Raw genomic sequence first — 26,617 nt, 5'->3', positions numbered from 1 at the left:
TCCATAGAAATCATTTTTATTATTTACCTTTTACTATTATTTACTGTTTTTAAAAACATTTACTAGTTACTATTTTATTGATTTACTATTTATTTATTTCCTATTATGTTATTAAACCACAGAAATCTTCCTTCAAATGAAATCTAATGCAGTAACCCAATATGTAAAAGTGTTGAGAGGGGAGAAGCATAGACCTTCATGTATTCCACCTCACAAAAGTTCGTGTGTGTGTGAGTGCGGGGAGTAAGTGTGGTTTTAGCCAGGAGCAGTTTTGCCCATTGAGGAGATATTTAGCAATATCTAGAGACATTTTTGGTTGTCACAGTGGGGGAGGGCTGTTTACCTCAATTGGGTAGAGGTCAGGGGTGCTGTTATCATCTTTCAATGCCCAGGGCTACTCCCTATTGTTGCAAGTTCACGTTGCAAGCCAAGCCAAGGCCAAAGCCAGGGCCTGACTAATTTGACGAGAAACGATGCCACAAGTGCCAGCTCCTTGTGGTCCTTGTACTGTACAGCAAAAAGGATGACACTGAGAGGAGAAGGGCTGAATGACTGCAGCACAAGTTGTGGGATTCTCTGTTGCTGAAGAGCCAATAGAAGGGGAGATGAAGAAAGCCCCCTACCCTACCTCATCAGAAGTGGGAAGTGATGAGGGAAGGTAGAGAGGTGAGTGGAAGGTGGCCTCACAGTAGCTCCTTGCAAGTCTCTCATCTTTCATTTCCAGAGGTCACAAGGCATTTGCACCAAGACACAGATGAACTGTGATTCAAGTCTTTGCTTAGCATGTGAGGATACTTGCAGAGTCTCCAGGGCACCATGGTGGAGCCATCACCCTACACCTGCAGTAAATAATTATCTGGTCCAAAATGTCAGTAGTTCACTCTGCTCTAGAGTAGTGCTGTTCGGTAGATATATAATGCCAGACATGAATGTAATTTAAATTTTTCTAATAGCCACATTAAAAAGAAACAGGTGATATTAATTTAATAATATATTACTTAAAGCAGCATATACAAAATATTATTTCAACATATGAGTATAGAACATTATTATGCTAAGTGAAATAAGTCAGAGAAAGACAAATACTGTATCACTTATATATGGAAATATAAAAAATACAACAAACTAGTGAATATATCAAAAAAAGAGGCAGACTCACAGATACAGAGAACATAATAGTGGTTACTAGTGGGGAGGTAGGGGAGGGGCAATATAGGGGTAGGGCAGTGGGAGGTGCAAACTGTTGGGTGTAAGATAGGCTCCAGGATGTATTGTACAACATCCTGTAAATGGGAAATAACCTTTAAAAATGGTATATAACATTAAAAAACATTATTAATGAAAAATTTTATATTTTTTTCAACTGGTTTCTGAAATCTAGTGTATATCTTCTACTTAAAGCACATCTCAATTCAAGCAAACTTTTCATCAGTAATACTTGATCTGTATTTAGATTTAATAAAATTTACAGTTGAAACAGTAGATTCACATATCTAAGGTGTTCAAAACATATTAAACATTTTCCAATAACTGAATCATGAACCAGTGTATCATGTATCAACTTAATATATAAATTAATTAAAATTAAATAATTAAAATAAAATATAATTAATAATTCAGATCATCAGTCTCACTAGCCACATTTCAAAGACTCAATACTTACATATGGATAGTGGCTACTATATTGGACAGTGTAGCTCTAGGCACTAGAAGATCACTTAATCATCTTAATTTATGGCTAACCAGGCCAAGCTAAGACCACACAACCATTACTTCAGAACTTTTCTCCAGCTTGCTTGGATCTCTGTTCATTATATACCAGAATACCTGCTCTTAAATCTCCATTTCAGAAGAGCTTTATAAGTAGGGTCACATTAGGCTAGGCATTATATTATGAGGTTCTCAGGGGTTTTTCCAAAGGATATCAATTAAGATGAAAGAAACCTACTTCACTCAGTGAATGTCACTACTCATTCAGTGAAAAGATACCACTGAGCATCAAAAAAAATCAACATGAGTCTAGTTTATGTTGAGAGAAACTTACTGATTAGCCTGAGTATGTTGACAGGGAATAGAACTGATCATTCTTTCTGAGTCCCAGATTTAATTTGGTATGTAGAACCAGTATTTATCTCCTATGAATGTTAGAATTTGAAGGATTTAAATAGTTTATTTGGGGGTGGGAAGTGCTGGTAAGAAGATGGATCTTAATAAAGGAAGAGAATTCTAAAAAATATAAAGAGGAAATAAAATATTTTTTAAAAAAAATTTTGCAGATGAAAATAAATATTAAATTTATATCAAAGAGATTTCTTTGATTTGCCTAGTCAGACCTTATATATCTTGGTTCTAGAGTAGTGTTTATAGGAATGTATTTAAAGCTATTAACATTTATTTTAAAGTAATTTTTAGGGTATAACATAATTTAATTGATGTTACCTAAATTAAATTTATCCCAAGAATAGGAATATGGTGTTTTTACACTTGTAAAAATATCGTTTTTTTGCAAATATACATGGAAACAGATTTATAGTTAAATCATTGCTTAACATCTGCTATATAGTATAACATACACTATAGTTAGGATAGGTTCACAAATTATTTACCTCTGACATATTACTCTAAAACTTATTGCTTTGTTTTGAATTATCAACTATTTTTGATAGTAGTTCCTAATTTATATGTGTACTATTTTTTTTTTCATTGAGTTTATCCTGTTTGAGCTTCTTGAACGTATAAATTTGTGTCTCTTATTAGTTATGGGAAAATCTTAGGCATTATCTCTTCAAATATGTATGTGTTTCTTTTAAGACTGATTACAACATATTAAACCTTCTCACTCCATCCTTTGTCCATGATTATTTCTCCTTGCAGCATTCTTGGATCTGTTGACATGTTTTCCAGGACAATAAATTTCTCTTCAGATTTATCTAATCTGCGATTAAACCCCTCTATTGAGCTTTTAAAAAATCAGCTTTATTGAATTACAACATAAAATTAGTTTGAGATAATGAAATAAAATGCATCCATTTTAAGTATATATATTGACGAGTTTTGACAAATATATACGCCCATGTAACCACTACCACAATTTAATAGAGCAGTTTTTATCACTCTAAAAAGTTCTTTGGTGTCCATTTGCAGTCAGTTTTCTCTTCCCCTCCACCATCCCCAGGGAACAATTGATCTGTTTTCTGTCACTGTAGATTAGTTTTCTGTTCTAGAAATATGTTCTTTGCTGTATGGCTCCTTTTGCTCAGCATGTTGTAGAGATTTCATCCCTCTAGTATGAGTCCATAGTTTATTTCTTTTTATTGCTTAGTAGTATTCTTTTGTATGGATATGCTACAATTTGCTTATCCTTTTACCTGTTGATGAATATTGAGATGTTTTTCATTTTTTTGCTTTTCTAAATAAACATATGAAATTTTCATGTGCAGGTGTTTTGTATGGACATATTTCTTTTCCTCTTGGATAAATATCTAAAAGTAGGATGTTAGAACATACAGTAGTGTATATTTACCTTTATAATAATTGCCAAATTGATTTCCAGAGTAGTTACATACCACTCTACAGGCCCACCAGCAATGGATGAGAGTTCCAGTTTAATACATTCTCATTAATATGGAATACCATTAATAATAAAAGATGGGTCATTGCCCATCTTATAAATTTGCATTTTCTTTTGAATAATGATATTGAGCATCTTTTCATATATTAGAAGTTTGTATATCTTTTGTCTTATGCATTGACGATTATAGCTAGCTAAAATTTGGTCTCTTAGTATTTTGCTCCAAAATTAAAAATTTTATTTGCTAAACTTGGTGCTTTGTGTGATTTAATTTTAGAAACTCAGTCAAATGAGTACTTCTGTACTCTTAATTAAAAGAGTAAGATGGGGCTTCCCTGGTGGCGCAGTGGTTGAGGGTTCGCCTGCTGATGCAGGGGACACGGGTTCGTGCCCGGTCCGGGAGGATCCCACATGCCGTGGAGTGGCTGGGCCCCTGAGCCATGGCCGCTGAGCCTGCGCGTCCGGAGCCTGTGCTCTGCAACGGGAGAGGCCACAACAGTGAGAGGCCCACGTACTGCAAAAAAAATAAAAGAGTAAGATGACTATGAAATACTTGCAAAACATAAACATAACTTTTTTTAAAATTGAGTGTCTGTTCATTGTGAGGAACAGTTTTAGACCTTTAATGTAGCTCTAAAATTCACATAACAAAGAATTTACCATATCTTAATAGGAGGGTTTCTGCCATTAAAAGTGAAAACTATACTTAAATGCTTTTTCGTAATTTACCTAAACGCCTTGCTACATTTTTAGCTTGGAAAATTCACATTGTTTCTATTTCTTCTATCTTCTTAAATCAGTTATTAGTGCCTGTACTTAAATATAATTTATCATAATAGCACTTCATATTTTTCTAGGAATTTGATAAGATGAGGCTTCACATACGTGTAGAAATATTTTCTAAAATGATATGAATGCTTAAATTTAATAGTTTTGAGGAATTAAATGAATCGACTTCAGTCTCTCCTGCATTGGTCACAGACTGAAGGCATGCTCCCTGAATCTGGCTCGCTGTAGCTGAATGTTTGCACCAGAAATAGGAAAATCACATGTCCTTCTTGCCATAGCTTTTTTGAAAATGTCATTTTGAATATTCTGATCTTACCTTGGGTTTAACTCTCTGTTATTACGCTAGCTGCTATATTTTCTCCACCCTTATAACTTCCAAAGGAGATAAATGGGTTTGAGATATAGAGCCTAGACATTTGGGATTTGAGGTTTGATAATGCCCTAATTGGTTAAAGATAATACAAGGAGATTTTGAATGTCCGTCCACAGTAGTCTCGAATTTACTTACTGAATGTTACTCAGATTTTAGTTTCCTTGTTTTTCTTTCAAACCTTAGTTTGTATATTGATTGTATATTCTGGGAACTTTGCTTCAGACATTTGTGCTACTTTTGAAGAAGAATCTGTTACAAGATGAATTTCTAATTGTATTATGTATCTGTAGTCATATTTTATTATTCCTTTTGGTAGCACAGAACTTTGAAAGCAACTTTTGAAGCATCCAGCATTGAGAGTCCTACATGTCACTACTTCAAGTACAGACTGACAGTCTTGAAAGCCATGGTTGTTATCTTTGCCCTATGTATGTGCTGTTCTTCTGGTATTAGAAAATAGTATCACACAGATCTTCATAGGGAATAGTGTGAAACAAATTTGACTTGAGGAATTGCTCAAGAAGTAGTTTGGTACTTTTTAGTATGTACCCTACAACTTTGATCATGGACTCAACTATTAATTTTGTTTGTGTTAAATCAAGTGTTAGGATAAATAAATTTTTTTTCCATTTTGATTAAAAGCGTAGGGAAGGAAAAGGGTCTGCTTGAGGCAAATCTTTCTTTTTTAAGATTTTAGATCTTAATGCTTAGACTGTAACTCTAAAGCATTATCAGGGATTTGAGGCCTATTCTAGATACATAGAAATCATTTATCTAGTCCAGGTCCTTCACTTTATAGACCTGGGAACTGGCTTAGTGCTTCTCAACCTTGTCTGTGGTCAGGGACCAGTTTTTTTCCTTCCCCAATGCATGGCAGGCCAATAACTCTGTAAACTACAATAAAGATGAGGTACTGGAAAAAGTAATTTTAAAATGACACACATAGTTTTAAATGCTTTCTCTTAATTTCTGTGGTTATCTCAATGTCGATGGATTACAGAGAGTTCGAGGACTAGAACAGTCCATGGACCACACTTTGTCTATTACTGCCCACACTTTATCTACTCCTGCCCAAGGTCGAGGTTGGCAGACTATGACCATGGGCCAAATCCAGCTCACCCCTTGTTTTTTGTATGTCCTGTAAGCTAAGAATTGTTTTTACATTTTAAATGATTTTTAAAATACACAATAATAACAATATTTTCTTATATATGAGAATTATACAGAATTCAAATTTTAATAAAGTTTTATTGAAACAGAGTCACACACATGCCTTTAAGTATTGTCTGTGGCTGCTTTTCCTCTGTAATGATGGGGTTGAGGCAAGGCTGAATAGCTGAGACAGAGACCATATGGTCTACAAAGCCTAATGTATTTTCTCTCTGGCCCTTTACAGAAAAAGTTAAGATCTGAAGGTTTGGCTCTAGGACAAAGCAATGAATTAGTAGTTAGTGGTAAAGTTGAGAGTACAAATACATTTTAAAATGTGCTTTAAATATTAGTATTAGCTGATATGTATTGTCAGGCTCTGTGCTTAGTACTTTTGATGCTATTTTTTGTTCCCATTTAATCTCCCCAGTGCTGCCCTTTTATAAAAAGTTAGGTAAGTTTAGATCCCTTGTGGTCTAGTTATGGATACCTTTATTGCTCCTAAAACTCTTAACTCTACTGAGTTTTGTGGGTTTTTTACCCATATCTGGTGAATTAAAATGGTTCAATTATTTTCTAATGTGGATTTTGTTATCAGCATCTGGTTTGGAAAATTCAGCTTCTTCCCTGTTGCTACATAACTCTGCAGTGATGTTTCTGTGTGTTCAGGTCCAATGAATGAGATGCATATGACTCAAAAATGTTTAGAAAACAGATATTTCTAGTGAAAAGATAACTCCTTTCAAAGTCAACTAAAACAAAGCAAAACTGCAACTAAGCTGTAATGGCAGATTTCTGTTGCAAAATAGCAAAGATATAATAGGTAAGGCTGAGACTTTAGGTGACTTTTGGAGGAACAATAAGGCTTTCTATGTTTTGCCTCTACCACGCATTAAGCTGCAAAGTAAAAGCTCCCACCATATTATCATCAAGGATTGTTAAACTACGTTCTTATACTTCTTGTTTAAAGCAGGTTCTGAAGTTCTCGAAGTATGCGATAAAAAAACTCAGCTTTTCATGGTAGCTGTCATTTCTTTGTTTTCCTACTTTTTGCATGTGATCACTCAGCATCTAAATAAAGATATAGCGATAGCTGTCATCTTTACATTTGATACATGAGCTTGCTTCATGATAAAGACCCTTTACAAGCCAAATCTTCATGTTGGGATTTCTTCCTGGAATAAAAAATATATATATTGTTGTGAAAGCTTATTCATTATGATGAAAGAATAACTACAGTTTCACATTATGGTACTTGCTATTTTGTGCTACTTTTGTCACTTTATAAACATCTGGAAAAGAATTATGTTCATTGCTTACAGTCAAGAGTGAAAGTCTTAGCAAAATCTCACTGCATCTTTTCAAGCCACGGCTAGTTTTTGTTATCCCAAGTCTGAAAGTATCCAGGATTTAGTGCAAGAGATGCTGATGCATGCTGTCCCAGCAGCTGCGTCCCAATTCTAGATAAAGCTATTCCTTTGTACCTTATAATAAAGCCATCGACTAGATGGCTTATGTACTAAAGGGAGAAGAAGAGCTTTATAAAGCTCTGTACTTAGTAATATATGAGGCTTGCCTTCCAAATATTCCTAAAGAATGTATGTACTTTAGCATGGGACTGTTAATGAATGAAAATCTGGGACACATCAACAGTCATTATATATAACATGTCTTTAACTATTTATTTGAATTTAATATTTCTGCTTTGTTTTAAATTTATGCTATAGAATATTGGTAAATGGTAACAACTCCTGTTCTCTCCAGGAGTACACAAAGTGTTAGATTTGAACTGTTAGAATAACTTGTAATTGAACTTTGCTTATTAGACTAGTTTTTAATATATTTATTAGTTTAACCATTGGTTGGGTAGTGTTATAGCAACACCCACCCTCCCCTCTCCACCATCCCCACCCCGCCCCTATACACACACATACCAGATGTAGTTGAGAAATGTTTTAGATTAATAAATTATATCTGGATTTTACTTAAACAGTGATTCTCTCTTTTGGAAGCCCACACATCTCAAAATTCTCTGTAGCTACTTTTTACCCAATATAGCATGTGTAACATTCATTCCTCAGCATATATCATAGTGATTGAATTTCTGATTCTAAAAATTTTTGATGGCCAGAATTATTGTGGAAGGCAGTTCCTTTCTGCAGCTCGGCTGCAGGGAACCAGAGTTGCATGCGTTACTGTGTCTGGTAAACTTCTTGGAAGCAAGCCAGTATGTTCTGATGCGTTTCCATACATGTAAGCAGTGAGCACTAAAAGGCTTGCACAGCATTACAGCTGTTCCAAGACGAGGAAGCGGTGGGAAATTCAGCAGTGAAAAATTCAGCAGTGAAGCAGCCGCAGCAACAAGCAGCCACAGTGGTAGTAAAGACAGGGCAGGCTCGTAGTGAGAGGATTTCACAGCGCGAGGCAGCGAGCATACAGCTCCGCATCCTTCTGCCTGAAGGAGGCAAACCCAAACTGTCTGTTGCAGGATTTTTCTAGTTTCGTGTTTATGATGTTAAGTCATGTGATTATACTGTACCACAAGTTGCCAACTTCGCTTTACTCTAGAGAGGATCCTTTGCTGCAGAGCTTTTTTTTCTTTTTCTTTCTTTCTTTTTTTTTTCTTGAAAGAGAAAAAATTGTGCAATGTATGTTTATGCCTACACCATGCCGAGGCGGCACTTACCAGTAAATAACCTTTGTATCCCTGAGGTAAGATACTGTTTCTGCTTTCCCTGCACAGTGCTGCTGCAGCACGGAGCTGATCCAAACATTCGGAACACTGATGGGAAATCAGCCCTGGACCTGGCGGATCCTTCAGCAAAAGCTGTCCTTACAGGTAAGAAAACAGAGCTGCCCGATTATTTTATCTACTAGCTATTGGATCTATTTGCTTGCTTTTATAAAATCTTTATGGTCTGAATTTTATTTTTTTTTTACTGATAAAAGCTCAACAAATATATATGCCATTATCTCTACTTTATTATTGATTTGTTATATTAACTGTTTTCGTTAATCGCTATACTGGCATAAGCATAAGCAATAGGATTACTTATTATACTTAGAATTTCTGAGAATTACAGCATTAAATGATAACATAATTATTCATGCTTTGGACTTTTTTTTTTATGGTTTGGATTGTAATTTCCTATACCTCATCTTCTCAGTTGATTCTTTTGAAGACCTTCACTATTGAGCAAGCAAGGGCATTTGTATTACTTTATAAAAGTAGTTTTGATCAGAAAGACAACCTGCTGCCTTATTGCTTACATCAATGGTTAAATAAAATATGATGCCGCTCCTCCCTTGCCACTCTGTTTATACTTTTATCATTATCTTCTCCCTTTTACCATGATAGCAAAGTACTTTTTAACTGAGGCAGTGGATTACCTTCTTTCTTCAGATAGTGAAAAAATTTTGGCTTAAGTATTGGTTTTATTAAGGCAAATGTCAGGAACCAACAAAGGAAATGCTGGAATAGAAAGGCTCTCTCAATAACAACATAGGAAATAATGCTATAAGTGATGTGATATTGAGCAACCGTTTTCACTGATCTTCATTCGCAGAATGCTGCATTGGATCTATTTTTGTTTTTATTCTCAGCATCTGAGTTCTGCTGCCTTTGCCTTCTTTTACTTAACTGACATTTATAATTTGGAGCCTCTGTCACTGCAGTACTCACAGTATTGTTTTAGGTTGTATGAAAGTAAATGACTTTTAGCTTCCTTTTAAATTTGTCCAGGTTTGAAGAAAATAAATCTTTTATTCACTTTTGAGTCCATTTTTAACAAAGATTCTGAGGTGAATGGAAAATATCTATATACAGAAAGCTTTGAAAATATGTGGAATTTTGCTTAATTACTCTGCATGGAAAGACAACTTCCCTCAGTGTTAAAATTAACATAATCTCTGCTAAATCAGAGTAATCTGATTTATCTAAATTAATAAGAGTTTAGGTGATTTGGTTGCTGAATCATGATAACATACACTAGAGGAATAAAGCTATTTTAAACCAGTGTAGATAAGAAGAAATTTAAATATAATTATAAAGTTTTAAATAATGAAATTAAAGTCTGTAGCCTCAGGGCTGCTGTTTAGGTTCTGCAGCCTTTCAGTCTCTTCCTTTAGCAAAGCCCCAGGCAATGATTGCAGCCTTGGAGTGGTCTCTGACCAAAGGAGAAAATTCATAGTACTAGAGGGATATTATAAATGCTGACCAAGACTGTCTCTGTATCTGTGTCCTCTATCTGACCTTTCCTTCTCTTCAATCCTCAACACCTGCCTTGTCCGTTTGTTAGATTTGTCCATTTGTTCATTTAATGCAGCACTGCTTTAGATCCACTTTCACTTTTCTTAAAGACAAAGTTTGAATATAAGTTATGAACAGCAAGAAGCTATCTTCTAAGTGGAAGTGAATTTCAGGGGAGGTTATACTGGCTGTTAGTTTGGGAAAGAAATTTGGCAGAATAACTCATAGAGACCAAATCTTCCTGGAGGACAGATACCATGTCTGTTAAACTTCCCTGGAAAAGCATCTAGCACTGTATTTGGCTTAGATAGGAAGATATTAAATTCTTCTTGGTCATAATACTGAGCTCATTAATTGTTTTTTTCACAAATATGCTCTCTTGGAAATGACCTACAACTTTTCAGATATGATTTAAAAGAAAAACATTCTAGTGGAAAATATAAGCTAATGATATTTACACACTCGTGTTATATAATGCAGTGAAATATATTCCAAAATGTTTTTCTGCCCATGCAGGTTCTCTTCTAAGCAGTTCTTTGCGATGGAAAGAATTCCATTCTGATGGAATTATGGTGGAAGTATTATTTCCAAAGTTAAATTTAAAAGATTGAGCAGTGATAAAAAGAGAATCTTTTGAAAGTCTTAATTTAGAGTTATTAGAGATTATTCTAGATGATGTGTCATTATTTTTATGCCAGATGTAGTTGTAGTACCATTACTCAACCTTGAGGGTGAAGTTTCTGTTCTTTATTTTTTTCGTCTTTGGGAATTTAATTGCCAAAGATGACTTCCAAAATTTTTTATGTTACTGCTTTTGTGCATTGGCTAAAATTATGTATAGATATATGTATATTCCTTAAAGGAAATTAACAAAGTGAAAATCTCTCTTACCGAATATTTTAAAATAAATAAATGACTAATACCCTCTTCCGCATAAAGAATGCATGAGGTTTTACAGAGCTGTATAAAACAACAACATACCCTTAGTCTTACAGCTAAGGGAGCCCAGCATATAGCCATCTGCTTTGAATAGTGCACTTAGGTATTTTAAAGAGAATAGTCAATTGGAAAGACTCATTAAACTCTTTGTTGAATTATTAAGTGAATGATTTGCTTAGAAGAGATCTTGAGGGTTTTTTGTTTGGTTTTGGTTAATGACTGAAGTTCTGGGCAGTCAACTGAAGGACTTGGAGGTGGTTTTGTTTGTTTATTTTTTGTTTTTTAGGAAACAAGGATAGGAAAAGCCTAAACGAGCCTTGTAAATTTCATTGAAGAGCAGTTTCGGTGTGTTATGATTATGGATTTTTAAAAAATTACTTATTTTGACCTTTTTTTCTAGGTATAAAAAATACATTCATTTAGAAATTAGGGAAAATAGGAAAAGTACAAAAAAGAAAAAATTACTCATTATTCTACCACCTACAGAGAACATTCTGGTATATTTTATTTATAACCTTTTTTTCTTAGTATACACACCCCACATTCTTCTTTCTCTTTAATCAAATCAGCCTTATACATTACATATTGCTTAATAATCTTTTTTTTTAAATTTAGTTATATGAATATTCCCAGAAGGTGCTAAGTATTCTTCTGCAACATGAATTTATAAATTTCATGGTATCCTTCTATGGATATATTTTAGTTTTTTGAACTAATCCTCTAGTATTTACCATTTAGGTACAGCGTTTTCATCCTTTATTCTTCCTTGTGAATTTAGAGTTATTTTGTCAATTCCATTGGAATTATGCTTCTTTACCATATTCAGACTTAGCATCCACACACATGTATCTCTCTATTCCTGAATGAAGTATGTGAGGATTTGGTGAATGAGGAGCTTCCTTTTGAAAGGGCTGCGCTGCATGTGGTATTACTTTGCCAGAGCTACATGTAAATTAAAGGTGGTTGACAAAGGGAGTGTTCATTGAAGAGGAGAAGGATGTAGGAGCATTTGTTAATCATGTAAAGGGGATTCTGTGGGGTGCAGTGGGAAGTTGGGTCATAAGAAGAGGTGACAGCAGATTGAGGCTGAGAGTTTGGGAAAGGATAGATGGCCAAAGGAGAGTTATCGTTGGCAGAACCGAGGATGACAGGGATGTAAAGTGAGTGAGTTTAGGTGGTCACGAGGTTGCCAAGGTAATTCATCCCAGCAGTTTCCTAGTAGATTTAGGGATAGGGGAATAAGGGAGAGGGATATATTTGCGCCAGGGTTTCTCAGGAATAAACTTTTGTCTGGATTCATTGCACTTCTGAGGAAATTCTAATCTGTGATTGATGGGCTGGCTCCCTTTCTAGAAGGAATCAGCTGTGGCTCAGGCTAGAGGCAATGTTGAGGGGTCTGGTATGTGCTTGCTGAGCCTGGTGTGTTAAATCAGCAAGCTATATCTGGAATCCTATCTCTTTTTTGTTGTTGTTCTTCTTCTTTACTGCTTCCTACTGCTTTTCAGATAAAACGAAAACCTTCAGCATGATCAGCGAAGACTTAAATGATCTGGACCCTGCCTCGGTAGGTTTGACTGCTAGGTTTTGCTTAAGCCAAAATTTAGGATTCCTTTCTTCTTCTCACGTTTCGAAAGCAACCTATCAGTAATTCAGGTCTACCTACCATACTTTCAAATCCCCAGTCCAGCCATTTCTTACCAGCTTCACTGCTCTAGCCCTTGTACACGCCTTTCGTCTTTCTTTCATGACAGCGGTAGCTTCATAATGGGTCTCTCTGCCTCCACTATAGCTGGAGTGGTCTTTCTAAAGCATAAATCAGTGCTGTGATTAGAAAATTCATTAATATATTCTCATTACCCCTGAATAAAATCCAGACTTTAACCCTAGCCGACCATGATCGGGCCCCTGCCTTGCATATCTCTGATCTTGTCCTGTACTGTGTTCTCCCGTGAGCTCTTTGCTTCAGCTACAACTGTATGCTTGCTGCTCCTCACACAGATGAAGCCCCCTTTCTGTGTCTGGACCAACACGTGCTCTTTACTAAAACTGGGACAGTGCCCCAGAACTTCACATGGGTCATCAGTCAAATCTCCACTCAAATGTTTACTCCTCAGAGAAGCCTTCTTGTTCTCAATCCCATTAGCTTACTTCATTTTCCTTATGGATTTATTACTTATTTTCTTTATGGATATATGAAATTGCATTAGTTTGTTGTTAATTTTTTGCCCCAATAGAATGCAAGCTTCACAAGGATTTGGGCTTTTGTCTCTCTTGCTCGCTTCCTTGTGCCCAGAACTTGGATGAGTCCATGAAACAATTGAATAAATAAGGACATCTAGGCTCTGATTACTGGTCACTGAGGGCAGCATATTTTCCAGGCCCTACAAGTACTCAATAGCTATTAATTGTTTCACTCTCATGCCATATTGTAAGAGTCTTATTAAATTTTCTGCTTCTTAAAAATGGTTTTGAATTGCTTATAGTCATGTACACCTCTTAAAACACAGTGCATTAAAGTTTTTCTTTTTTTTAATTGGTGTGATGGGTAAGGTATCTATTGAGCCTTTTTTCAACAGATTTCTTGGTTAGTTCCTTTGCTTGAAAATATTCCAATTCTGGAAAGATCAAACTTCCTGCAGCTGTCACATCAGACTTCCAGATGTCACATCAGACTTCAAACCAAGGCCTAATTTTTACTCTTCTTTTGGTTATTGTTCTGTTAATGGGCTGTTTTGCACATCAGCTGTACTAGAGCGGAGCATATTGCCTTTCATGTGTAGTACATTTTTACTATCAGCCTCCATGACTGAAGACAGATTTCTCATGTCCTTAATTTGAACTTAAGTAATTATTTTTATCAGTTATTAGGAAGTCTGATAGTACAGTGTACCTCCTAGAAAACAAACCATGAAAGGAAATCCCTTACTTTTAAAGAAAACTATATGTTTATCCACTTCAGTTTTATTAGGTGAAAATTATTGTTTAACATGAATTCCTGATTTTAAAAAAAATTTTCCTTTAGTATTAGAGCAAGAAGGTTAAAAATTGTCATTGAAATAAAACAGTGTGAATACTCATTTTAAAGATGTGTTGAAAATGTTAATCCCTTAACTAATTGTTAAGAAAATTTTATTAATGGTTTGATCTGTCTATAATTTTGGACATGAGCAGGAAAATTAAGAGTTTGTTATTAAAAGTGATTGAAATACTTTTTTGAAACCTTAAAAGTATGAAAAGGACTTAGGAGAGGAATATAAAAGTAGTACCTTTTTAAAATGACCATATCTGACATAGGTCACCATGATTTAAATTGTAAAGTGTTATTTGCATCTTGAACAAACAGGTCAAAGGTTAACCTGAAGCTAGTTCATTTCTTCTTTTTAGCACCTGTTCAATTCATTTAGTAGTTTTTATTGAATTGTCTTTTAGGTTACTTGCAGCAAGGCAAAGTTTTTTTTAGAAGTTAGCTTTATGTAAAATACAGTAATAATAATAGCAGCTGACAACTCCTGAATGCTTCTGTAAGCCAAGACCTGTTCTAAGGGCATTGAATCCTCATAACACTAGGAGATAGATATTATCACTGTACCTTTTTTTACACCAGAAGTTAGGTTACTTTTACAAGTTCACAGTCCTTAAGGGAAATTTTTGGGATCTGAACTCAAGCAGTTTGGCTCTAGAGTTCAGTATTCTTATATATGCAGAATCAGATATTTTAACCCACTCATTCATTTAGAAGGATGTGGTATAAAACACGTTTGAAAAATTGGACCGACCCATAAATTCAGGGTTTAAATTCAATCCATTAATATAATGTTTCTCTACTTTCTTAGCTTAAAGATTGTTCTTTTCAAAAAGAAGAAAATTTACCTGATTAATATTACCTGCAAGATTTATCATTGTATTATTATAAGAAAATGACTTACTTGGATAATAAATTGATTTATCCAACTTTATAAATTATGTTCTTAAGTCTTTGCTCTCTAGGCAGCAGGCTTGAAAAACATTCGTTTGAAATTTTGAGAAAACAGTATTTAGAAGTGTCCTGTTGACTTAAAAAAATGCATAATGTGAGAGTTATGAGTTAATTTCTATTTGGGGCAAAATGAGGACTACAGCCTGGGAGATAACTGAGAGATAGCTCTCAGGTGACTCTGAGAAACTGCTCCAAGGAAATGAGGGGAGGAGCCAGGATATATAAGAGTTTTGCAACAAAAGGACGGGTAGTCAAAAGATTATCTTCAATTAAAGAAAACCAGATATCTCAAGTTAAGGAATTTAGCGCTTTTCTATGTATGGGAAGATGCAAGAGTCTGGGCTTACTGAAATCATTCCTTTGATATGCACCTCAGCTTTCTGGGGCCAGTATCCTGTATTTTCACAAACCGAGTTTTCTCAGGGCTCACTGCAGGGAGTGGCTGCAGTCTGATGGCTGCTAGATGGCAGGTATTCTTTTCAGCTCTGAGTTTCCTCAGGGCTCACCGGCTCATGTTGGAGGGTTGCAATCCTTGATGACTGTGACATCCTTTGTTTATTGATATGGCAAGAAGTATTCCACTTATAAATATTCCATTCCATTTATAAATATTCCATTTATCAGAAGCTATAAGGAAAGCTATAATAATCAAAATGTTTGAACTATTCAATTCATAATGAATAAGAGGCAGCTCAAGTAGTTTTAAGTGTGTACGCCTTAAATGAGTTACAGATAGTTAGACATAAATATATGGAATGCGAGAGAATAGAAATTTTCTCTTTAGATAACCCAGAATGCTAGTATTTCACCCTCTTCCCATCAACCTTTTGTGTAATTAAAGCCAGCAGGCCTACTTTAATGATCATTAAAACCAGCATGATCATTTAACTCATCAAAAATGACATATTTGTGAAGCATAATATCTTGTTAGTGTGTACTGAGAGCAACTGTCATTTTCCCTAGTAAACTGTAGCAACCTTATAGCATTTTCATTGCAATTTATATTAGAGCTTCAACTACAGCCAAATTACTGTTTTAAATGGTTCTTTAAAATTTTCTTATAATAATTACTGTTAACATTTGCTTTCTTAAGTAGAACGTGTGACATTAGAATTCATTAACACTTTAGTATTGTAAGGGTTAATGAAATTTTCATTAAACTTTCATTTTGACATAATTGTAGGTTCACATGCAGTTGTAAGAAATAATACAGGGAGGTTCCCAGTACCCTCTTTATTATTTTCCCTTAGTGGTAACATCTTGCAAAACTGTAGTATGGTATCACAACCAGAATATTGACATTGATGCACTCAAGGTACAAAACATTTCCATCACCAGAAATACCGATTCTGTAGTTTTCCCTACTTGTAATGTCTTTATTTTGGTATTAAGGTAATGCTGGCTTCATAGAATGAATTAGGAAGTGTCCCATCTGCTTTTATTTTCTGGATGAGATTGTTTTCTAGAAGAAATTATTTCTTTTATAAATGTTTGGTAGAATTCACCAGTGAAACCATCTGGGCCTGGTACTTTCTTTTTTGGAAGATTATTATTCATTCAATATCTCTATAGGTACAGGGGTAATTAGGTTATATATTTTTTCCTTGTGTGAGTTTTGGTAGCTTATGTCTTTCAAGAAATTTCATCTAAGCTGTCAGATTTCTGTGTGTAGAGTTGTTTGTAGTTTTCTTTTGTTAGATACCTTTTAATGTCTGCAGAATCTGTAGTGATAGCCTCTGTTGCATTCCTGATAACTGGTAATTTGTGTTTTCTCTTCTGTGTTACTAGTGTTTCCTATAAGTTTGTCAGTTTTATTGACCCTTTTCAAAGAACCAAGTCATTGTTTTATTGATTTTTTTTTCAGTAATGTTGATTTCTGTTCTTATGTTTATTATTTCCTTCTGCTTACTTTGGGCTTATTTCACTCTTTATCTTGGAGTGGTAGTTTAGAAAATTGATTTGAGACTTTTCCTCTTTTCTGATATATGCATTTAGTGCTATAAATTTCCCTCTAAGTACGACTTTGGCTGTATTCCACAAATTTTGATACATTCTATTTTTATTTTCATTCAGTTCAATATATTCTTTTTTAATTCTCGAGACTTTCTCTTTAACCCGTGGTTAAATACTTTCTCTTTAACCCATGGTTAAATATTTAGTAGATGTATGTTGTTTAGAATCTAAGTGTTTGGAGGTTTTTCTATTACCTTTTTGATATACCTTCTAGTTTGATTTGATTGTGGTTAGACAACACTTGTTATGTTTTCAGTTCTTTTCATTAAAAAATTTTTGTTTTATGGCCCAGAATGTGGTCTATGTTGGTATATGTTAAATGGGCATGTAAAAATAATGTGTTTTGGCTGTTGTTGGATGGAGCGTTCTATAAATGTCTCTTCCATCCTGTTCGTTGATGGTGTTATTGAGTTCTTCTCTATCCTTGCTGATCTTTTCCCCACATGGCCTTGACTGACATCACAGGAGGAGAAGAGGGGTGACTTCGTTACCATTGGGCTGTAGTGAAAGTTTGTGGCAGTCTGTGGTCTCCACCAACACTGTGGTGAGGAGGGGCTAATTGTTACCTGGCAGAGATAAAGTCTTGTTTCCTAGTGAGCTTGCAAATTTAGACTCATCACAGGCCTTTGCTTCATGAGTAGGGGTAGAGCCACAGTTTTTTTGTTTTTGTTTTTCTGGGTTGTTTTTGTTTTTTTGTAGTATTTGACTGGAAGAGGCAGTTACTGTCTAAAGGTTTTCTGTCATGCCAGACTTTCCCTTTCCTGGCCCTTTGGCTTGAGAGAACAGGCTTTTGTTTGTCTGCACCTGTTGGCATTTTCTGAGTTGTCAGCTTCTTCAGCTCTTAAGTCTGTATATATGGGGCAAAAAGGACTTGAGAACTCACCACCATGAGTCATTCCTTGGGTAGCAAGGTCCTTAACTGGTCTGCCTTCTTCTGTCCACCATTGAGAGTCTTCTTATATATATTTTACATATGATGTCTAGGTTTTTTTAGGTGTACTTAGTGGGAAGAGTACAGAAAAGTACATCTACTCCATTTTCCGAGAAGTAGAAGTCTTGAAACTACTTTTGATCAGTTATTACTATTTGGAATCAGTCATTTCTCATATGTATACTCTGAGGATTTAAGCATTGAGTGTAACTACATGAACAATAGGAATTTCGGTGGCATGCATATTTTTCTAAATCTACCTGCTGATCAGAAACCTATATTTAAGCAACTGTGAGTTATGAGGGGTATGATTGGACTCTCAGTACTATTCACATAGTACTGCAGAGAACTTAATTGTTTAATGCATTAGCTTTTTATAGGTGAATAAAAAGCAAAATTATGATTTTAGCATTTACAGCTGAAATAATTGTGACTAAAAGTAAAAGTTATCAACAGCTTGCTGCTTTATCAGTTGGTAACTGGTAGATAAGCCCATAGTCCCCTCCTTCATGATCTTCTTTCTGTGCTGTTCATTATTTCCATTTACTCTGGCTCAGCCCTAAGGTTGGACTAGCCCAGTAGCCAGTATTTTCCTAGTTTATCTAACGTAGGAGAATTATTTTTCTGAAAATTTAAAAAGTCATTGAAACACATGGCATGAGGCTTTATTACTTAAAAAATGAGGTGTCCCTGAATAGTGGAGTAAAGGGAGTAATTGGTAATTATTTAGGATTAAAGAGGCTTTGTAATTAAAGTAACTAACTTAGTGTTGGAGAGTTTACTGATGGAATTTTTGCAGAATACCATCTTTTCCTGCTGTACTCCAGCTTTGTCAGTGTCCCTGCCTTACCTTACTCATTCATAAGGCTGAGGAAACTGGAGCAGGGTGTGATGGTGCAAAAAAATATAGGTTGACCTAAAACAAAAACCTTCTTTGAACAGATACCCACTTTTGTGCCTGGTGTTTTCTAGCAGAACTTGCCTTACACCTACATTTTCCTACCTTCCAACGTGCTGTTTAAGCAGATATTAATGAGGAACATGCGCTAACTGGTAGGAAGAAGCGAATGAGCTGTGTATACACATTTGCTTAGGGAGCAGTTTCTCAAAGCTTTGGACTAGGATGGTGGTGACCTAGGAGGCACTGTGCTCTTCCTAACCCTTTCCCCGCTTTACGGAGGAAAAGCTATCACTAGCAGCAGGTTCGTGGCCGTACTGCAAGACTGCAACACTGGCTATATAGCACAGTTACACGAATTTTTGGAATCAAGAATATCTGCATTGGAATGTCACTTCTGCTGCCTACCAGTTGTGTAGACTGGAAAGTTACTTTGCGTTTCGAAGCCGCAGTTTCCCAGTTTCCCAAATTCCATGAGGAATTTCCTTTAGCAGTAGGTTATTAAGACCAGATGAGCCATAGATCTGCATCAGTATGATTAGGAGGGTGTGGTAGAATTCTGCTCCTCTAAGAGGTGTTGATTCCCTTGTCTCCCTCCTCTCCCACTGCCCATCCCCAAGTCTTCACATGTCTAATTTAGCTTGATGAAGAAAAGAGGGCATAGTTATTCTGTTTGGTGGAACAGAAGATGTTTGTTGTGTTTCTAATTCAGGAAAATGAATTAGACATACATTCATTAAATATATTAATATAAGGAAAGATGGGAAGTAAGGAAACTGCCCTGGAGCAAATTGTAGCAATTCAGGCCTGAGAATGAAGCGAAAGTAGAATGAAGGAGAAAGAAGTAGAAGGAAGAAAAAGGGGTGGGTCCAAAATACATGAAAAGCACAGATCTAGCATAATAACAGTATACGTGTACTTAACTTTTAAATTTATTTAGGATATTTGAAATAGACTAGCTGATAGTTCAAATATTTGTGAGTATGTTTAGAAAGAGCTTCTTACATTTCATTGAAAAAATAGATGCCATCAAATAAGAAGTTAGTGCTATGACCAGTTCCACCAGCCTAGCTACATCTGTACTCAGATACTCTGCATTCCTTCTTACTACAATGAAAGAAGCATACTGCTTCTGGCTAAGGTCAGCCCTCTTCTGATTTTGCTCTGGATCCTATCCCATCTCACTTACTCAAGGACCTGCAATTATGTTCTCCCTATTGGCTTATATCCGTTTGCATATAGGCAGATTCTAATAGCTCCCACTTTAAAAAATAAAGTAAAAACAAAATTGTTTTCTCTTGATCACCGCATCACTCTCTAGGCACCCATTTTTCTGCTTTCCCTGCAGAGCATAAAGAGTTTGCACATGGGCTCTGTCTGTTTTCTTACTTCTTATTCTAAACTAAACTTACCTGGTCCACTTTTTGTTCCTAACCACTGTACTGAAATATTTTCTTTTTTTCTCCCCAAGTTTATCAGTAAACTCCATCATCTATATATATTCCTCCCACACACACAGTGGTCACTTCCTTGTGCAGCCTCTCAGCAGCATTCAGTATAATTTCCTTTTTGAAATAGTCTCCTTGTGCCTTCCAGGATACCATAATACTATTATTTTTCTCCTCCATGAAGCAGTATATACATACTCATGAGCTTTTCTAAATTTCCATACAGTTATATGAGGCCATTATTAATTTGATCTTTTAACGAAAATGGCTTTTGATTCTGTTGATTCTTATGAGGCTATTATTGTGTTAGATGTTTTTGCTGAGTATTAGAAACCTCCTGTCTATCAATGTGTTGATTTCAGACGTTTCATTTTAACACTTAGCTAGTTCATAAAGCAGTTTCCATAACATTATTAAACACCTATAATTTTTATATAGCAAGAATCCTCTTGTGCTTCTGAAGGGTGTCAAAAGGGACATTCCACGGCTGACCTCTGTCCCCACCCCCAGCCATGGCATTGTCACAGTCAAGAGCCATTTTAGGGTGTTTTAGGGTAGACAAAAGATTGAGAACCATCCAAGACTGAGAATACTCCTGCTCCAGTGTGATATGATCTTGGAGGGTGTATTTTCACTTATTTGCTTAGGGGTCATAAAATAGACTGATGAGAAAGAAGCCATTGGTAATTATTTTATGGTAAAGCCATATTTTATGGATAAATAAATTAAAAGATAAATCTGTCTTCTGCTTTAAAATATCTCATTCATTCCAATCTACAAAATTTTAAGTTTTATATTGGTAAGCGTGTTCTTATTTAATTTTTTTCCTTTTTCTGTTTTTGATTTTTCATCTTACTTCTTCAGTTTCAAAAGACTTTTCCAAAATAGTACTAAAACAAAATCTAGCATTGTTGGTTGTGTGTTTTTTTTTTTTTTTTAAGAAAAAGGTGACAAGTTTTTAAGAATTTTCAACATGAATCTAACTGTAGAATGCAGATGTAGTTATTATAAAAGGGCATCTGAAATGGCAATGATGCATGCTTCAAAGGTTGACTCATTTTATAAATCTTATGGAAAAGGGGAGATCAGCGTTGGCTTGTATGTTCAAAAGTAATCAAATTCTACATTAAAATCTTTGAAAAGGCTTTGAGTAGATCCGTTAGTGACAGTTTTATGTGTTATTATTGTTTATATCCTGAGAGAACTTAATGATATTAATAGTTGAAACTTGTAATTAGACCTTTGGTAAGTAGAAAGATGACAGATTTCATACTATAATAACAATGAAATTTTTACAGTTTATACTGTTTAATGCAAATTCAACTCCCATTTTTTGCCTCAAAATTGCATTCTAAAGCATTGAGCAAACAGAAACTATTGAACCACCTGCATTTCAAATAAATAACCACACTAAAGGAAATAAAGAATAACTAGTCTAAGTAACTTTTGAGCACAGTTCTTTGACTTTATACCTTCAGTCTAGAATGGGGTAAAAAGGGCAATTTCAAACAAACCCTCACTTCCTTCTATTAAGTTGTTTTGCAATAATATGGTATAGTAATTCTGAACCTATTTTAGGTGTATTGTAAGATTGAGTAAATGTGTTGGGAGTAAATGAGTTAAGAGTTATTTGAAAAAAAAATAACTGATTTCAGGACTAGATTGGGGAAGGTATTAGATGAGCCTGGAATATCTTATTATGCTAGAAAGTAAGGAAGTGCTCAAAAAAATAATGGGGGCATTTCTAAAGGACATAGGGGCTTGTCAAAAGGACATCTTGAAGGGGCTCCCACTGAGCAAATCTAAGACAGTTTGACCATCAAAATAAATAATGAGAGTAATGGATTATAACCCATTAGATAAAACAGGAATAGATATGTTCATACAGTGATAATAAATGAGTGAGTGGGGAGCGTTCTTTCTCACTGTTAGAATGCGCATTGATAAATGTGGAGGAACTGTTGAAATTGGAAAATCACCATTTGCAACCATCACAGTAGACTGGCTAAGACAAGAATCCTTAGTGGATGCTAAATCTCAAGGACCAGATCCGATGAGGAGCAGGATGTTTGCGTGGTTCTGAGTGTGGCTGTCGATAGATGGATTATTACTTGGGGAAAACAGTAGCTGTACAGTGGAGAAATCTGATAATACCCTTACTGGGGAAGCAAAATTAATATAATCAGTGAGAGTCAGATAAACCTTGCATGCTGTCAGATGTAATACCTGAGAAGGACACAACATCTCTCATGTTGTATTCTAGCCAGGGATGCATAACTAAATCTCACCGGGAGACATTAGACAAACACAAATTTAGGTGCATTCTACAAAATAATTGGCCTGTATTTTTCAAAAATGTCAGTGTCATGAAAGACAAAGGCTGAGGAATTATTTCAAATTAAAAGAGATTAAAGAGACATGACAACTAAATGCAAAATACATGATCCTGGACTGGAGGGGGAAAATGCTATAAAGGATATTATTGGAACAATAACAAAATTGGAATATGTACACTCTATTAGATAAAAGTATTGTACTAATGTTAAATTTCCTGAATTTACTTACTATACAGTGCTTACGTAAGAAAATATCCACGTTTTTAGGAAATAAACACTGAAGTAATAAAAGGCAAAGAGACATGATGTATTGCAACCTTCTGAAATGGTTTAGAAAATTATTTATTGCTTCTACATACATACATAGAGATATAGAGGGGAAAGAGAGAGAGGATATAAAGAACATGGACAAAATATTAAAAATTGGTAAGTCTGGGCAAAGAGTGTATAGGAATTCTCTGTACCTATTTTGCAGTTTTTCTCTGTGTTGGAAATTATTTCAAATGAAAAGATTTTAAAAATTATCACTCTGGGCAAAAAAAAATGTGACAGTTTGGTTAATAAATTATATGGTCACCCTGTACTATTTTTTTCTACTTTTCATCCTCATATAGTCTCATTTTTTGAATTACTAATGCTTAGGAAAAGCTCAATCTTTTTTTTTTTTCTTTACATTTTACTTCTTTTTTTTTCCTTAAATCTTTTGGCTGCACTGCGCAGCATGTGGGATCTTAGTTACCCAACCGGGGATCGAACCCGCCCCTCCTGCATTGGAAGGTGGATTCTTAACCACTGGACCACCAGGGAAGTCCCCTCTTTACATTTTACTTCTAGCTACATTGGTGTCCTTTTCTGTTTATTACTGCATCAAAATTAAATGCTTGTTTCTTTTCTGTGGATAAAGTTTCCTTGTTTTAGATCAGAACACCATCTTATGGGCATTGTTAGAATTGTTAACGTTTCTTGTTTTCTGTCTTGTTCTGAAGGAAACTCTTGGGCATTAAATTTGTTGAGATTGTTTTGAAACAAATATCCGTACCCTTTTGTCTTTCTCCTCCCCCCTCGCCCCCGCCCCCGCAAGACCACAATAGACTCAATGTTCCTGTTTGGGTGAGAGTATATTCACTCTGGTTCTTTGAGGATACATGACCTTAGTGGGCACAAGGTGGGTACTAACTATTTCCTAGGAAGCTTTTTAATCAGATTAGCCTTCTTGTGCTTCTGACTGGGATAGGTAGGTGAACAGTATTTTCTTTTCTCAGGGAAAGGGTCAGGTTTACTTAGAATGTCAATAACTTAGAGTATCTTAAAATTATGTGTTTGATAATCAGCCTCTGACAGTTTTAGAATTGCTAGATTTCTTTTAATGTGGACATTGAAAGTCATCTGAATTGATAGCCTGACAGGGCATGGAGAGAAATACAGTGAATTATGTGCTCAAGTGTTTCTGAATGAAAGGGGGAAATATAATCAGAAATAATAATGAGTACTGTTTTTTATATGTGGGAATTTCTTTTAAAAGAAGTAGTTATTAGGAGATTAATTAGACAGTACTAGATAAGGAATGCTTTACAAATAGGCTGTCCTTTGATTTGTGGATTATCAGAACTCGTCATCTCCAGTTTGTATCTCTTTTCTTTCTGAGGTGGAGTAACATTCTGTGTATGAGTTTTTATTTATGTCCTTTCCCTCATGTTTTTTTCTTTGTGGGGAAAAATTCATTGCTCCTTATAATTCTAGTTATATGTATTTGGCTTCAGTGTTTGGAAATAGGGCCCAGGTGAGTGAAGAAGAATCTTTTTTTCTCTATTGATGTTCTAATCTTCCCATATGTTGTTTTTCCATTATTCTGTTATCCTCCATTGCACTGAAATGAATGCAAAATGAATGATATATTGCTTATGACAAGACATAAAAATGACTCTTGTTTTTAAGAAGTTATTAGAATGCCAGTGGCAATAACAGACATGGGAGAGTATCCTATTCTCCAGAAGAGCGACCGATTTTGTGAACTTGTTTGCAAAATAAGTCTTCTTTCATTTTTAAAACCTAATAAGGAAAAATAAAATAACTGCTTGCCTATACTCTTTGTAAAACAGAAAGAAAAACCTACCAAATGGTAATATTAATGATGGTTTATAGAAGAAAAGGCTAGCCAAGAATGTAGAAGGAAAAGAAATTCGATTAAGAATGGAAGCAATATTTAAATGCTTTATGCTTAGTACCATCATACCAGAAGTTTGTGATTTTACTCATTTCTTTCTCTTAAGGGTATATTTTTATACATACTCTTCTTGATATTTTAATTCTTAACCAGAGAACATTTGACACTTAAAGGACTAGGACTTCATAGAAAGTTCTTGGATCCTTTTATATTTCCCTACGTTTACCTTAATCATGGCTCTCAGTGTCAGTATTACTTACTGTCTCCATTATTTAAAGTACACTTTGGGCCAAATATCATGCTTAAATGTTGTGGGTAGTACTTTGAATTATTGCGGGTTTTGGACCTAAAGATCTTCTAATCTCCTGGAGAAGAAAATAGCCATGATCATACAGACACACACATACATTTTACATGATTACTTTTTTTTTTTAAGAACAAAAGAATAACGTTACTGAATGATAGTTTATATATTTTGTTTCTGAAAGAAAAGAAAACGGCAGACATTATTCAACATACTTTTTTTCTTTAGGTCCTTATGTGATGCTTTTCAGAGAAAAATGGTTAACAAAAGCTGAGATGCTCTTTTTAAACACGATTTGACCAAAGAATGAAAGTAAAGATAGTCTTTCCTAAGAAGTATTTGAAAATGTGAAGTAGAAAGGTCTTTTAAATGTGTTAGAAGCTGTAAGAGCAGAAAGGAGAATGGCATATTTTTTGGAATAGAAAAAATAGGAAGTGAATGTACATACATTGTAAAATTGGTGCCCAGATCACAGAGCTAAAGAACATGTAAAGGAATGAATGATTGCAAACTTTCTATAAACCTATTAAAGGATGGAAATGAGGTAGCTATGTCCTGAAAATTTTACTCGTAGAGAATAAAGTGAGTAAAGTCCTTAAGAAGCTACAGAGATTGCAGAAAGACAGGTTTACAAAATGGCTGCCTTCCAACAGAGTTTCCGTCAGAACAAATGGTTGTCTTACCCACTTCTGTTAACTTTTTTCCTATGAACCTGAGTCGAAAAATATTGCTAAACTTTTATCATCACACTTTGCCAGTAGATTTGCATTGTCCAGTAGTGTGATATAATTGTGTAAATGTTCTCAATGTTGTTATCTAAAGCAAATCAGAATGCTACTTTATAGATTCTTGAAGGTTAAAATTCAGGAACACTAGTCTATTTTTTAAAATAGACCTATCTTTAATTGGTCTGAAAATCAGTTAAGCTTTCAAGTAACCCACATTTACAAACTGTAAGTTGTTTAAACATAAGAAGAACAGCTTATGAAAAGTTTTTATTGGTAGGATGTGAGAGCAGCTTTCTTTTGATTTTGACCAGTCATTTCTCTGTGGGCTAAAAGAAATGAAATGTATTTTTTCAATTGAAATGATGAAAGTATATATGATCACTTTACAATGTATTTATTACATAGTAGATTTTTTTTTTCATTCTACTGTATAATCTTGTTCACTAATTCCTTATTTGTTTGGCTATCTGGGTTTTCCTAAGTATTTTTCAATGAAAGACCTTATATCTTTTAATGATGTAGGATAACATAACATGTATTTATTATGTTTTATGTGTTTAATGAAGTTCAGTAACTTTTGTATTTACCTGATTTAATTAAGTGAGCTTAATTAACCACTGAGGCTATTCCTCAGAAACTATGGTGAGTTCTTAGTGTCATAATTAGGGAATTTTGCTTTGTGTTATGAGTCTACTGCTTAAGGGCTTGAATTGAAGAAGGTGCACAAGCAGAAGGACTTCTTTGAGTAA

At 34.9% G+C, this 26,617-nt stretch overlaps 1 protein-coding gene across 2 annotated transcripts in view; it reads left to right on the top strand.

Annotated features, from left to right (window-relative positions):
• The window catches only part of TNKS (tankyrase), a 177,642-nt gene that overhangs the window by 39,743 nt on the left and 111,282 nt on the right, over positions 1-26,617 (top strand). For both annotated transcript variants that reach the window (XM_029226259.1, XM_029226260.1), the window contains exon 3: positions 8,626-8,721. In XM_029226259.1, the coding sequence (XP_029082092.1) occupies positions 8,626-8,721 (96 nt within the window). The remainder of the gene's footprint in view (positions 1-8,625; positions 8,722-26,617) is intronic.

The sequence above is a fragment of the Monodon monoceros genome, unplaced genomic scaffold (assembly GCF_005190385.1).
Source record: "Monodon monoceros isolate NGI ecotype Baffin Bay Population unplaced genomic scaffold, NGI_Narwhal_1 Super_Scaffold_17, whole genome shotgun sequence".
NCBI lineage: Eukaryota > Metazoa > Chordata > Mammalia > Artiodactyla > Monodontidae > Monodon > Monodon monoceros.
The sequence above is the reverse complement of the archived record's forward strand: the minus strand, read 5'-3'. Positions and strand labels throughout refer to the sequence as shown.